General features: G+C 40.2%; 1 protein-coding gene across 7 annotated transcripts in view; it reads right to left on the reverse strand.

The window, feature by feature from the left end:
- Positions 1–14,961, reverse strand: part of TMEM245 (transmembrane protein 245) — a 102,942-nt gene that overhangs the window by 24,778 nt on the left and 63,203 nt on the right. For all 7 annotated transcript variants that reach the window (XM_045467728.1, XM_045467727.1, XM_045467729.1 and 4 more), the window contains 2 exons: positions 12,013–12,135; positions 11,738–11,883 (listed from right to left, as the gene is read on the reverse strand). In XM_045467728.1, the coding sequence (XP_045323684.1) occupies positions 11,738–11,883; positions 12,013–12,135 (269 nt within the window). The remainder of the gene's footprint in view (positions 1–11,737; positions 11,884–12,012; positions 12,136–14,961) is intronic.

The following is a 14,961-nucleotide window of genomic DNA, read 5'->3' on the forward strand; positions in this document are numbered from 1 at the left end:
GGAAACAGCACACAATCTCCCTTCTTCTTTACCTCTGGGAATACTGATTGCTGTAACATTCTCACTAAGGCAACTCGCAAGTAATTTTGTGGATCCTAAATGCATCCCATGCTGTTTACAGTTACTAAACATTTTCATGTAACCCAATGAAGGATGAAAAGGCAAGGCATTCCCCTCTATCTTATTACTTATGATCTGGTACACAAGGTTTTTATAAAACAGCAAACAAAAATCCCCTAACAATTTACTAGTAGACAGAATTTTTTTTTAGCTCCATCAAATTCCTAGCATTTTTTTCTTTTTTAATCAGCTTTACTGAACTATAATTTACAAACAATAAAATTCAACAAATTTTGGCAAATGTGTACAGTTGTGTAACCATCATCACAATCAAGATATAACACTTCTGTCACCCCAAAACGTTCCCTCGTGCCCTTCGACAGTCTACCCCTCCCTGAATCCTGATCCCTGACATCAAGTAGATATGCTTTCTGCCACAATGGTTTTTCCTTTTCTAGAATTTCATATGAACATAATCATACATTATGCAGTTTTTTTATTTTTTTAAACATTTATTTTTGAGAGACAGAGAGAGACAGAGCGTGAGCAGAGGAGGGGCAGAGAGAGAGAGGGAGACACAGAATCCGAAGCAGGCTCCAGGCTCTGAGCTGTCAGCACAGAGCCGGACGCAGGGGCTCGAACCCATGAACCGGGGAGATCATGACCTGAGTCGAAGTCGGACGCTTAATGGATTGAGCCACTCAGGCACCCCACATTATGCAGCTTTGTAAAAAATTGTGGTAAAATATACATACCAAGCAATTTGCCATTTAGCCATTTTTAAGCGTATGGTTCAGGAGTGTCAAGGACATTCATACTTTCATTATGTAGCTTTTGTGTTGGGTTTCTTTAATCTCGTTCAGTATTTTGAGATTCACCCACATGGTTATCAGCACTTTGTTCCTCTTTAACTGCTGAGTAGTCCATTATTTGGATATAGCACAATTAGATTATGTAATCACCAGCTGATGGACATTTGGGTTTTTCCAGTTTGGAGCTACTGTGAATAATGTTGCTATGAACACTTGAGCAGAAGTCTTTACATGGACATACACCTTCATTGCGTTTCAGTAAATACCTAGGAATGGAGATGCTGGGTCATACGGTATGTTTTAATTTTATAAGAAACACCAGCAATTCCTTTCATCTCTCAATTCAAAGAAAGTGTAGAGTCCATGGACAATCAGCCAGAAGTCACTGCCTGCTATATTACACCACATCTCCTCAAGATGTGAGGCTAAATTTAATATTTATAGTATTATGGGGGTGGATACTGGCAGAAAGAGCAATTCAGCTCGTGAAAAGCTAAATGACAATGCATCTGAAGCCCCTACTAAGTGACCCAGTGGTACACTAGGTGCCCAATAAACAGTAGCTATTTTTGGTGCTATGGTATTTACTATTTCTTGAGATCAGTATGTTTCATTGATGCTCAGAGTATTCTGATGATGAAGACTCCAGAAAGTTGTAGTGCAAGAGCTGAGTGTTCCTGAAATAAGAAGGTAAGGTCAAGAGACACTAATGTTTGCTAAGTACCCCATGTGGTAAACTGAGTAACAGCCCCACAAAAATGTCTACATCCATGCCCAGGCCCTATGAATATGTTACTTATTTGGCAAATGGGACTTTGCAGATGTGACTGAGCTAAGTAAGCATTGTGAGATCAAGGTGATTATCCTGGATTACTGGATTGGCACAATATAATCACAGAAGTGCTGATAAGAGGCAGGTGGCTGATATAAGACAGAGGTGATGGATGCACAAATTGTGAATATATTAAAACCACTGAATTGTACACTTTAAAATGGTTAAAATGGTGAATTTCATGTGTATGCATTTTATCTCAGTAAAAAAAAAAAAAAAATTATAAAAAGAGGGATGTAGGAGAGTCAGAGTTACAGAAGGAGACATGAGGACAAAACCAGACGTCAGAGAGGAGACATTTGAAGACACTACATTGCCAGCTTTGAACATGAAGGACCACAAGCCAAGGAGTGCAGGCAGCCTCCAGAGGCTGGAAAGGGCAAGGAAACCGATTCTCCCATAAAGCTTCCAGAAAGAACGCAGGCCTGCTGACAGTCTAATTTTAGGCCTTCTGACCTCTAGAACTGTCAGATAAAAAAAATCTATGTGGTTTAAGCCACTAAGCTTATGGTAATGTTAGAGCTACAATCAGAAACTAACACAATCCAGTATGAGCTAAGCACTGCGTTACATGCTTTGTCTATGTCGTTCCATTGACTCCTTGCTGGTGCCTCTGATTCATCCAGAAAACAGACGCTTGGGGCACTTGGGTGGCTCAGTCAGTTAAACATTCGACTCTTGGTTTTGGCTCAGGTCATGATCTCACAGTTTGTGGGTTTCAGCACCATGTCAGGCTCTACAAGGAGCCTGTTTGGGATTCATTCTTTCTTTCTCCCTCTGCTCCCTTCCCCACTTGTGCACACTCTCTCTCTCTCAAATAAACTTTAAAAAGAGAGAGAGAGAGACAGAGACAGAGAGAGAGAGAGAGAGACTCTTGGTCAAAAATCAGGTAAATCTGTTAAAATCTTTTCTCTAAAAAAGAAAAAGAAGAAGAAAGTTCAAAATGAGGGTGAGGGTGGGAGGAATGGTACTGAGCCAGTCACAGTTAAAAGGCAAGAGAACTCTTCTGGGAATTGTTGGATCGGTGTACTAGATCACTCTGGTACACTAACTCCAAATCCAGTCACCCAACTCACTAAAGATCAAGATGTTGGATGAAGATGTATTTTTGGTATCCAGATTCCTATTCTATATTACGAAGATATTCACCTGCAGGCCAAACATGTACTTAATGGTCCTCAAGGCCAAGAGACCACCAAGAGAAGCCTGGGCAGCTGCATGACACCTGCATCTGGCTCTGGCCAGGACCATTATTCAATAGTGGCTACCCTAGCTGACCACTTCCAAAAGGGGACTAAGGCTCAGTATACCCATCCCGAGGCAAACTGGGGTCCTAATCACCGTATTAGAGTGAAACATTCTGGAAAATAGAAGTAGAACATGGGGAAAGGGGAGAGGAACAGAGCAGCAATGAAAGATGCAACAGGCCACATGTGGCGGCCACAATGTGTGTGTCTGTGCCTTGCTGGTGCAACGCTACATAGAACTCTATGACCCACTCCGCACCCAACGCACTGGCTTTTAGTCAGGTGGATGCCTATCGTGGGAGCTAGTACATCCGAGTGATCTAGTGCACAGATCCAACAATTTCAAGAGGGTCGTTATTGCCTTTTCACTTGGGAATAACTCACGCCCTCATTTTTTATTCTTTTTCCAGCCTTCATTAAAAAAAAAAAAAAAAAAACATGAACTACACTCCCAGTTTAAAAGAATTTTCTTGATTTCTGACCAGCGGACTCTTTCCTGAGTGAATGAGGGGACCAGACAGGGGATCAATGAAATAATACATGCAAAATGTGTAAGTCAGGGTTTGGCACAGTGGGTGCTCAGCATATGTCAGTGTAGAGGATGGACAAAAGAAGGGACAGAAGTGAAGGCCACTGGCTTGGAGGTTAGGAGACCGCTCAGAGAAGGAACATATGAATGAAACGTAAGAGTGTTGAGGAAGCAAACAGTCAAGAACGAGCTCATAAATGAGAAACATTAGTGAAGGCAAACAGGACATGGATTCGGCAGGAAGAACAGGGCAACGGGGCCACAAGAGCTCTGGCTCTGTCACCCACTGCTTTGGAATCCCATTCTATCACTGATTAGTGTGGCATGATCTTCAAAACTGTACAACTTCTCTGAGCTTCACTCTTCCTAACTGTCAAATAGAGACAACATTTAACTTCATAATGTTGGCATTACGGCAAGCATTCACTTCATAACGGTATGATGGACATTAACACTGCAACTCAAGTGGTAAGCTTAGTGACTGTTGCACAGTAAGCACGCAATTAAGTTGGTGCTTTCAGAGAATTGTGTCACTATTACCAGGTAGCATTGTAGTAAGGCTAAAAATAACGCACGTGGTAACTTTCTCTTTTCTCCTGGTGGTTTTTGGAAGAAAACCAATCTTTGCTATGTGCTAAAGGGGTGCAGGGTACGGCAAAGCTGAGAGTGAAAGCAGCATACCACAAAGTTTTAGACTTAAGTTTTTTAAATTATAAGGTACCGATGAAGCTACCGGAGCAAAAATCCAAAATACTGAGTGTATAATCACTCATCTCTCAGGTTCTTTGGAACCTGAAATTCAGAGACTGGGAATTGTTCATTTTCATAATCTAACACAACTTCATTTGACACAAAATTAATGGCATACACAATACAGTTTGAACGGGTTACCAGAAATCACTAGTTTAATCAATGCAGGCATATTTATTCCTTATAATCATACCAATGAAAGATCATTCTCTCATTTCATTCACTCAATGATGTCAATCCATTAATCAACACTTTTTAGATATTCAAATTCAGTAAGCATTCTTCTATCTTGCCATCCAGGAAAGACACTATGATATACTTCACCAAATCTCTTGTAAAAATCACAAAAGCTCTGGCTTGCGGCATTTTTCTAAGGGTGGTTACATATGACCCGTGCCAGGTGAATGCATGGTGCCACTGGAAATTACCCTTCCCTTTGTAACTATTCACAACCATATGATCAAGCATCTACTATGGAAATTTACAGGAAAATCTGCATCAAATTCATCAGGCTATAATAGGTATGTAACATTAGTCTTCCTCTACTGTCTACTTCAATCCTCTCTCTTGAATAGAGTGTTTGCCTGTGCTCAGTCTTCTGGGACCTCTTTTTTTCCAGTGATTCTTCAAAACTCATTGACATTATTCTCCAACTGCATCTCCAGGCTTTCCCAGCACTCAGCAACTTAACAGAATCAAATTCAGAAGACACTGGATGCTCTTTTCTTCCCATGTTTTGGTAGCTCAGTTGAGCTGGCTTAGCAGGTCTGATGTAGCTCAAGGGATGGGACTGACACCAGCCACAGAGGTGGAAGCTCCCCGCTTTCTAACAAGGTTGCATCCTCATTCAGAAAGCTTCCACCGTTAGACAGTCCTATCTATCATACACAGAGCCATAAAGGGCAGGGTTCCCTTCAACTGGAAGGCAGGCTACAGGGCATCCAATCCAACAGGGGTCCCTAAACATACCTCTCTGTGAATAAAAATTCCAAATTCATTCACAATCAGTCTTTGTCTAAGTTTTCCCCTAATAAACACTATTGTGCATTTATACTGTATGGTACTAAAGATGTGTGTCCATGCCTCGTTTATACAACTGTATGACTGATCCTTAAACAACACATTTGAACTACACTAGTCCACTTACATGCGGATTTTTTTTTTTTGATATGGTATTGAAAATGTATTTTCAGGGCACCTGGGTGGCTCAGTCAGTTAAGCATCCAACTCTTGGTTTGGGTTCAGGTCATGATCTGAGCTTTGTGGGTTCAAGCCCCACATCAGGCTCTGTGCTGGCAGCATGGAGCCTGCTTGGGATTCCCTCTCTGTCCCTCTCTCTGCCCCTCCCCCACTCACACTGTCTCTCTCTCTCTCTCTCTTTCTCTCTCAAAATAAATAAACTTTAAAAAAATGTATTTTCTCTTATGATTCTCTTAATAACATATTCTTTTCTCTGGCTTACTAAACTAAGAATACGGTATACAATAAGAACAACATACAAAGTATGCTTTAACTGACTGCTTATAAGTAAGGTTTCCAGTCAACAGTAAGCTATTAGCAGTTAACTTTCTGGAGAGTCAAAAGTCCTATGTGGATTTTTGGCAGTGTAGGGCGCTGGTGTCTCCTAACCCCCACATTATTCAGGAGTCAACTGTATATCTAACTTCTCTGCACCAGGGGCTTGAACTGGTTTCAAGCGCCTGGTTAAGATTTAGTTCTTAACCAGCTCTCTCCTCACTCTTTACAAACTCTAAGATGAAACTGTTAACTCTTACAAGTTTGCTAATACTTTCCTTCAACTCTTAGCCCACTCTCAATTCTGACCAAAGGGGTGTTCTTGGGAAGAGAGATGACGAGGAAGCTTAAAAAAAAAAAAAGAAAAATGGGTTTGTTGTTACTTTTCTAAAAGGAGAAAACTGGCCAGACAACCCAGGATTTGATCAGATGATCTGCTTTTGCTGGAATGCGATTTGAAGCAAGGAGGGGGTTGGGGAGAATGATAAGCCACAGTCAAGGAGCTCTATGCCCTCAGAGGACACAGGACTCTAAACCAATAGACAGGTAGCGTTCACGTGTCTAAGTAAGAAGGAAAGAAAGGAAAGAATCCAAAATCAAATTCTGCCTGCTCCCAACATTTCATTACACTGGTTCTGCCCTCTTTTCTTTCTAAAGGTCAACTAGGAAGGCTATCAGATTATTGTTCCCTCAGGCAACAACAACAAGCGTCACCTTACCAACGTTCTGTACTGCCCCTCAAGAGAAGGCCAGGTAGTAGAGAGGGCAGGCCGGCTTCCAGAAACACAGCATATAAAATTACCAATCGTACATAGTATCCCCCAGCTCTTTTCATTACTACCTAACCTCTCTTGAAGTTACATCTCCCTTCCTTTCCGGGGTCATCTGTCCCAGAGACCCAGCTCCACACAGTAAAAAGCACAGAAACCTGGTTGACACTGGATTTCCCTGTTCCAGAAGGGAAGGTCACGCTGTACGCACAGACCTAGCATGCTGCTGAGAAGCACAGGGAGAAGCCGCTTCTGCGGAAACCTTCCATCCCCACTGGGAAAAACAGTGAGTCACAGTCACACACAGAAGGGTACAACAGTGGCGTCACATTAAATCATCTGGAATCCTTGGCAGTAGAAATATTAATTCAATGTTTTTATATCATTACTACATGGTTTTGTGTCTTTGACAGTGCCTGCTGATAATGGATGCTTACACTAATTAAAAAGTGAACAGTATATAGGCAAATAGCAAACATTTGTATCTCAACACTAGTTCTATTATAAGGCTATTAAAATTAATTTAGCAATTCTTTAAAGCATCACAATGAGAAACTAAATACAAGACAAAGTTTCTTAAGGTCATTCCCTTGGAAACTTGATGTAAAGGTTTAGAATTATTAGACCAATCTTTAATCAAGTAGGTTAAAAAGGCATTCTTTTTACTGAGTTGGTTATTATTTAAGAACTCCAGCTAATATGATTTTCCCAAATATGCATAAGAGATTGTGTCACTCTATTCCAGTGTTAGGAGAGCTATCTCTTCAAATAAATGAAAATACACTCTTTTTTTTTTTTTTTTTCAACGTTTATTTATTTTTGGGACAGAGAGAGACAGAGCATGAATGGGGGAGGGGCAAAGAGAGAGGGAGACACAGAATCGGAAACAGGCTCCAGGCTCTGAGCCATCAGCTCAGAGCCTGACGCGGGGCTCGAACTCACGGACCACGAGATCGTGACCTGGCTGAAGTCGGACGCTTAACCGACTGCGCCACCCAGGCGCCCCGAAAATACACTCTTACAGCGTTAAACTCTTCCTTACACATTTTAATTTAAACAAATGTTTATAACCTTAGATTCATGAGAATGTCTTTGCAACGAATATTTGTTTAAAGTCAAAAATGGAAATACGGAATTACTGAATGATCAGCACTGATTTTTTTTACCCAATACCTTTAATTCTCCATAGTTGGAGGGATAGAGGTGAAAAGTACATTCATTTTCCAAATTAAAAAAAAAACTCAGTACATACATTCTCCCATCTAATTCGTAAGTAAGACTACCACCCACTGGCACTGAAAACCTGTAATCCCACAAGCAAGAGCCATACCCGTGTGCATGCACTCATGTGAAAATATCACACACACTAAATTGCACTGAGGCCGTGACAACATGCAACTTAGTAATGTGCAATATCTCCACCAGAGCAAGCAGAATGGGAGCATCGGGGAAGAAGGATGTGATGCAAACATTCAGGACACGACATGCTCTAAAGGGACAAAAATGGTTTGGGGGTAGGGGATGCATGCCACTAACTGAAAAATTCATGAAACGAAAACCCAAATGAACACACAAACGTATTCAATTTAGAAGAACACTTATTCAGATCTGAGAATCCTAACTGAGGTTCAACAATTCAACGAGACGGTGATCATCAAGTAGCCACATATTTCATAAGGCAAAGCTTCAAAAGCCAAGACACTGCCACTGCCTGGTCATGCAGTTAACTCCCAATTTCAATTCCACTTTTAACTTATTGATGGATCATATAAAATGAGTTGAACGATTTCCACTTGACTCCAACACTGATGATGACTAATGATTGATGTTTATAAAATCTGAGATCACTGATAATTTGTAGACTGAAGTGCCCTCTGAGGACCGTATAATAACATTTTCATAAACACTTGTTTAATATTTTTCCTCTTAAAATCTTTGTCCGTGAAGAAACATATTCCATCTTGAACACAATCCTTCAGAATGAAAAATGTGACAAGAGCTCTTAAAACTAGAACTTACTATTATCTTACATATGTGAGAAGGTTCTACAGAGGCATCTCTATAAAACCTGTACATTCCAGGTCTTGCATTTGACCCAGGAAAGAAAGAGACAATAAGCACGGAGACTGCTAAAAATCGTCTGGAGTTATAATCTTTAATTCACATAACTTGATATAGCCGTGGTTACACAAATGGGCCAGACAAATTAACTAGTCTGTACTGTAGTTTTCGATTTTGAGAGCCATTAAGATTACAGTTCTGGTACTGAGGGTTTAAGCTTTTTCCTATATTAAAAACACGATAAAATATGGGGCGCCTGGGTGGCTCAGTCGGTTAAGCGGCCCACTTCGGCTCAGGTCACGATCTCGCGGTCCGTGAGTTCGAGCCCCGCGTCGGGCTCTGTGCTGACAGCTCAGAGCCTGGAGCCTGTTTCAGATTCTGTGTCTACCTCTCTCTGACCCTCCCCTGTTCATGCTCTTCTCTCCCTGTCTCAAAAATAAATAAAACGTTAAAAAAAAAATAAAAAAATAAAAAAAAGACATGATAAAATAAATGGGTTTTGTACTAGTATGCTTTGGAACCAAGACATGGGCTACTGTTACAGTGCATACTTAGTCTGTACAATCCCAAGAAAATAAGGCAAATCTAATTTGTAAAAAGGCATTTATTTCTTTTCTCTGTAGATGACCACACTCTTTCTAACCTCAAATGCCCTTGTGGGCCAAAGACCTGAATTTTTAGCCACCAGCCCCATGTGACTATTTAAACAGTCTTAACAGTACCACAAAGTTAAGTCATCATCTTCTGCCTCAACCAGCTCCTCCTGGAAGAAGGCACTGTGGTATACCGGAAGGATATGTGCTTTCAATCAGCTGGACCGACATGCAAGTCACAGCTCCGCTTACCAACTCCAAGCAATGATGACATTAAAGTATTAAGTTTAAAACAAAGGAGTTGGCATATTTGTATGAAAACAAAAGTGACTCAATGCCAGACAGACAGAGGACAGTTGACCAGCGGTTCACTCTAAGAAAGCCGAACAAGAGAAAACTCAAGAACTGTGATTTAAAAACAGAAAAGCTTTTGTGAAAATAACAGTCAGTGCTAATAAAGATTACTTCAGGAAAATGAAGTATCAGCTTTCTTGAAGTTCTTAATGGGACAAGGTAGATATTTTTCTGTAAGGCTTGGCTTAAGTTACACTGACCGAAAGGATTCTGTCAGCCTTTGATAGGGTTGATTCACTAGTTTCATCCTACTGGGAAGATTGAAGGTTATTTTTCTTTCTGGTCGAGTTATTTACACAAACTTCTTTAAGCCAGACAGATGTCACTTAAACTAACGTAAATTTATTGCTAAGAGTTTTCAGCATTTTATTTACTCAATAAAGATGATAAACAATGGTCGTGCAGGCTTAAAAGGAATGCTAAAGCCAGCAAGTGACTTCCCCGAAGATAGCTTCACCCTGAAAACTGTTACAGTAGATGATGCACTCCCAAACTTGGAATCTTTACATAGATGGCCCCATGTGGATACCCAAGAGCACCAGAGAGGATAAGGGCATTTTTAAAATTCTACCTGATGGCTAATAAAGGAAGCAAGATATTGAAGACTTTACCCAGGCCTTGCTAGTAGGAAAAAGAAAGAAAACCCAGCAAACTTTCTAGGAAGAATATATTTCAAGAACATGTGTGTTATTTGAATGTAACTAAGGTTTTTCAGAGACCAAAATGGTATCCTCAACCAGTTATTAAATAAACACAATGAAGAAATAAGCCAAGATCAGTCAGAGAAAATTATCCAGTCAAATCAAGATTTCTGTGGAAGACTAGTTCAAAGCAATGCTATTTTTTATAATAATTTTTTCATGTTCTATTTTATTTATTCTTGAGAGAGAGAGAGAGTGAGCGCACACAAGAGAGCAGAGGAGGGGCAGAGAGTGAGGGAGACAGGGAATCCCAAGCAGACTCCGCACTGTCAGTGCAGAGCCTGATGAAGGGCTCAAACTCAAACTGTGAGATCATGAGCTCAGCGGAGATCAAGAGATGGATGCTTAACCGACTGACTTGAGCCTCCCAGGTGCCCCCAAGCAATGCTATTTCTTTTTTTTTTAAATTTTTTTTTTTTTAATGTTTTATTTATTTTTGAGATGGGGAGAGACAGAGCATGAACGGGGGAGGGGCAGAGAGAGAGGGAGACACAGAATCGGAAACAGGCTCCAGGCTCTGAGCCATCAGCCCAGAGCCCGACGCGGGGCTCGAACTCACGGACCGCGAGATCGTGACCTGGCTGAAGTCGGACGCTTAACCGACTGCGCCACCCAGGCGCCCCTGTGCTATTTCTTAAAAATAAGTGGAAACATAAATGCCAACCAATGATTCACTATTCAAAATAAGTTTAAGAACACCTGGCTAACAACTTATTACAAAAAGAAACTCTAACGGATGATATGAGGATTTAATTTGGGTATAGCTATTCATAAGCAGTAAAAATGTAGTAGAACTCTAACAAGTCCCAAGCAATAAGAGGAAAGGGTAGGGAAGGAGCAGAGCTAGGTTTGAGCTGCAAAAGGCCTTTCCCTACCTGAAATGACAAAGAGGAAAAAGGAGGGCAGAAGCCAGTGACTTGGAAAGAGCATATGAAGAAAAATAGTTGAGGAATCATCTCATTCAAAAGCCCAGCCTGCAATACATGGACCCCAGAAGACATGGGAAGTTTCTGGCCAGAACCTGTGATGCACATCCAGCCCATGACTTAAAAATAACCAAAATCTTTGCATTTCCAGTTTCCAGGCTAACTTCACGCAAAGGGCACAGAGCCCAGCTGCAGAGGGAGAGAGGAAGAAATAGAAAGACCATTTATTCTTCTCCCGGGACAAAGCTGCAGTTCCTGAGCTCTAAGAGAAGGGGGAGGTGTATGCATGGTACAAGAGGGGTTTCTCCCCAGCAAGCGACATGAGCTGCAGCGGGAGCAAGAGCCTGCACGGGGTGAGGGGGCTGTAGCTCACAGGGCTGACAGCAGGATACCGAAACTGAATTTTTCTTCTTATCGAAACTTGCGCTGCTCACATTATTCTCTCAAAAGGAAATTAAAAATTTTGAAAATACCAGGGTCCGTCACTAGTTTTGCACTGATTATTAGAAAGGCTCAAGACTGAAAACAGGCTTCTCACAGAAAGCAGTGTCTAAAGGAAATAAGAATAGCATAAATCTTATCCCTACCTGATAGCTTCTTCCACAGACTGGCCAATAATATTAGAAGAAGGACCTGGCTGAGATAGTGGTGTCAGGCTTATCACCCACTTCACTGGCTTGTAGTACTCATCACTGGAACTTAATAGATAAAATAGTGTGGTCAGGAAAATTATCTGCAAAACAAAGGACAGTATCTCCTAAAAAATCACATTTGGAAACTACAGGAAGGAAACACAAATGGAACCAAGAAAATGCTTCACTGAAGAAGGAGAGGTAACATGCTCTTATCTACATGTACATACCAGAGATAGCACAAAATTGAGAAGGGCCGTCCCGCTGTAGAAGAGGATGGTCAGGAGGGTGGTGACCGTGGTGAAAAGTAGGCTCACGTTCCGGCTCATGACAATCCACAGAGACTCTAAGATCTGATGAAGAGGGAAAGCTGAACCATTAGAACTAATCCTGAGGAAAGAAGTTCCGACAGCTATCTACTCTGCTTTCAATACAAGAGCGTTAGTACCAGAAAGTGAAAAGACAAGAACGGAGTAGTATTTTATGGGGGGGGGGGATACGTTATCATCTGAAAACACTTGAACATTGAATAGTAAGGAAAATGGTTAAGAAAATCACAGTGAATCTAGCTCCAAATCATATCAGGCAGCCATTAAAGATATGTGTATCATAACACAGAAAAACATTTTATGACATAATTATAAATTGAAAACGGGGCATCTGGGTGGCTCAGTTGGTTAAGCTTCCAACTTTGGCTCAGGTCATGATCTCACAGTTCGTGGGTTTGAGCCCCACATTGGGCTCTGTGCTGATAGCTTGGAGCCTGGAGCCTGCTTTCAGATTCTGTGTCTCCTTCTCTCTCTCTGCCCTTCCCCCACTCATGCTCTGTCTCTCTCCCCAAAATAAACATTAAAAAATCATAATTAAAAAAAGTAAAATGTAGGAAACAAAAATTTTATATATAGCATGATTTTAACTATGTAAAAATGATATGTGTAGAAAAAAAACCTACAGGAGAATATGCCAGAATGCAACCTGTATAGGATCATTAGTGCAGACATGAACATTCTAGTATTTGTCTTATTAGCTGCCTCCCCTCTTGCCATCTCCAACTTAGATTCGCCTACAAATACAAAAGTATCACTTCGATGATTTCACTAAAATCACAATAAGTAGGATAGGGTCAAGGGCAGAGCTCTACAGCTGACTATCTTTCTTCAGATAGACGATGACCCTACTGAATTCCTTTGATCCATCACCTGTAAATTCACTAGAATCAGTTATTAAAACGGTCACTAATATATGCTAAATGCTACTATAATACACATTAAACACTACTAGAAGAAGATGTACAATATCTGTGGCACACCTAGATGTTTTCATTTCCTATCTTCTCGGGAACTTAAATTCCCTCTTGACAATATCTGTCCCGTGAGAGAAGCAGTGCAGAGGATACCAACTTCATTTTAAAGATAGACAAACTGAAGCTCAGAGATGTTTTAAAACTTGCCCAAGAGCCTTGGAGCTAATAATTGGAACTAGAGCTGGGACCAGAACTCTAACGTCTGGTTTTATTTTGGTGTGCCCTTTCCAAAACAGCAGCTCTGTTTTTTGTCATATGTGCAAGTTACACCATCTGTTCTATGAAAGGCCTATCCATTCCTTTCCTATCTCAAATGTATCATTTATAAAGGCGTATTTTGTTGTCTCCGGCATTTCTTGCAAACCTCAGCTCAGTCTTCACAGGAGAGCCTTTGCAGGCTGGTTTCATTTACAATAACTCCTTACATAATATCTTCAAAATGCCTTGCAATGCCTACAAAAATATGCATGACTGACCATTTGACCTTGTGGGACAAAGAATGGATGAATAATACCACTGATTCCAAGAAACAAACCAACAATACCCTTATTTGTGATTTTTACATGCATTCTTTTGGGGGCTTCTGGCATTTTGGAATTTTTATTAAAAAAGTTTTTAAATAGTTTCTGGGTCACCCTGATAGGAAATACTCTGTGACAATTCTTAAGAAATTAACTGAAGACATTAATTGTAGACTGGTAGTCTCCAACAACAATCAAGTAACATTTCTGTGTACCCAAAGGGATTAGGAAGAAAGGTTCAGACCATGAGAGCTATCGGATATTACAAGAATATAGGCAGAAATAAAAAATCCGATCAAGGGTTGACTTCGACGCATTAAGATTTTTTTTCTGATGAGACAGGTAGTGACGTTAAAGAATGTGATTTTTTTTTTATACTTTATAAGAAAATGTGTTGATATTTAGAGGATGTACAGAAAATCAGTGAACCAATAGTCTAAATGACCAGTGCATATTACAAAAGCATGTAAAAGACCCATTTCTATTCAAGACAAATCAATGGACTTCCATATAAGGCAGTACAAAAAAAGTTTATATTGATATGGTTTCAAATTCCACACTGCAATTAACATTTAAAAAGTACCATTTGTTGAGTTTTGGTGTAGTATCAAAGAATAGCCACAATTATCTGAAAAGGCTATTAAAAGACTCCCCTCTTTTCCAACTACGTATCTGTATGAGGCTGGATTTTCCTCAGATACTTCGATCAAAACAATGTATTCCAATAGACTAAATGCAGAAGCAGGTATGAGAAGCCAGACATTAAAGAGATTTGCAAAAAAGTAAAAGAAAGTCACTCTTCTCACTGAGTCATTTTTTGTTTTGGAAAATGGTTATTTTGCAGATGCAAAAAATGTGTTAATATATAATGTTATTTTTTGTGAACTGATAAATATTTTAAAGTTCTCAGGTTTAACTGCTAATACAATAATAATCCATAGAACCCACGTGAACAAACAAAAACCCTGGAATCCTCAGACCAAGAAGTTTGACAACCACTGCACTAGAGAAAACAGATTATCAAACACATAAACTCTTAGAACTGAAGGACATGAATTTCTAGATTTAACTCCACACTGTGGTAGCTGTATTAGGTGAGTGGGAAGAAGGGCAACTGTGAGTGCAGGGATTGGGGGAGGAACCAAAAGAGCTGTAAGAAAACCCCACAGGTGATAGAAGAGAGCACTGAGGGACTTCAAAGTCACATCTTTATCTTCATCTTCCAAATTAGGAAGCCAAAAGATAATACCTAAAATTACAAAACCAAGAAAGACCAGTATAAATATTATTTTGGAAATTTAGAGATAAATACCAGAGAAAGCTAAAAGAACTGACAGCTGTTTCCAGAAAATGAG

This window comes from Leopardus geoffroyi, chromosome D4 (assembly GCF_018350155.1).
Source record: "Leopardus geoffroyi isolate Oge1 chromosome D4, O.geoffroyi_Oge1_pat1.0, whole genome shotgun sequence".
Lineage (NCBI taxonomy): Eukaryota > Metazoa > Chordata > Mammalia > Carnivora > Felidae > Leopardus > Leopardus geoffroyi.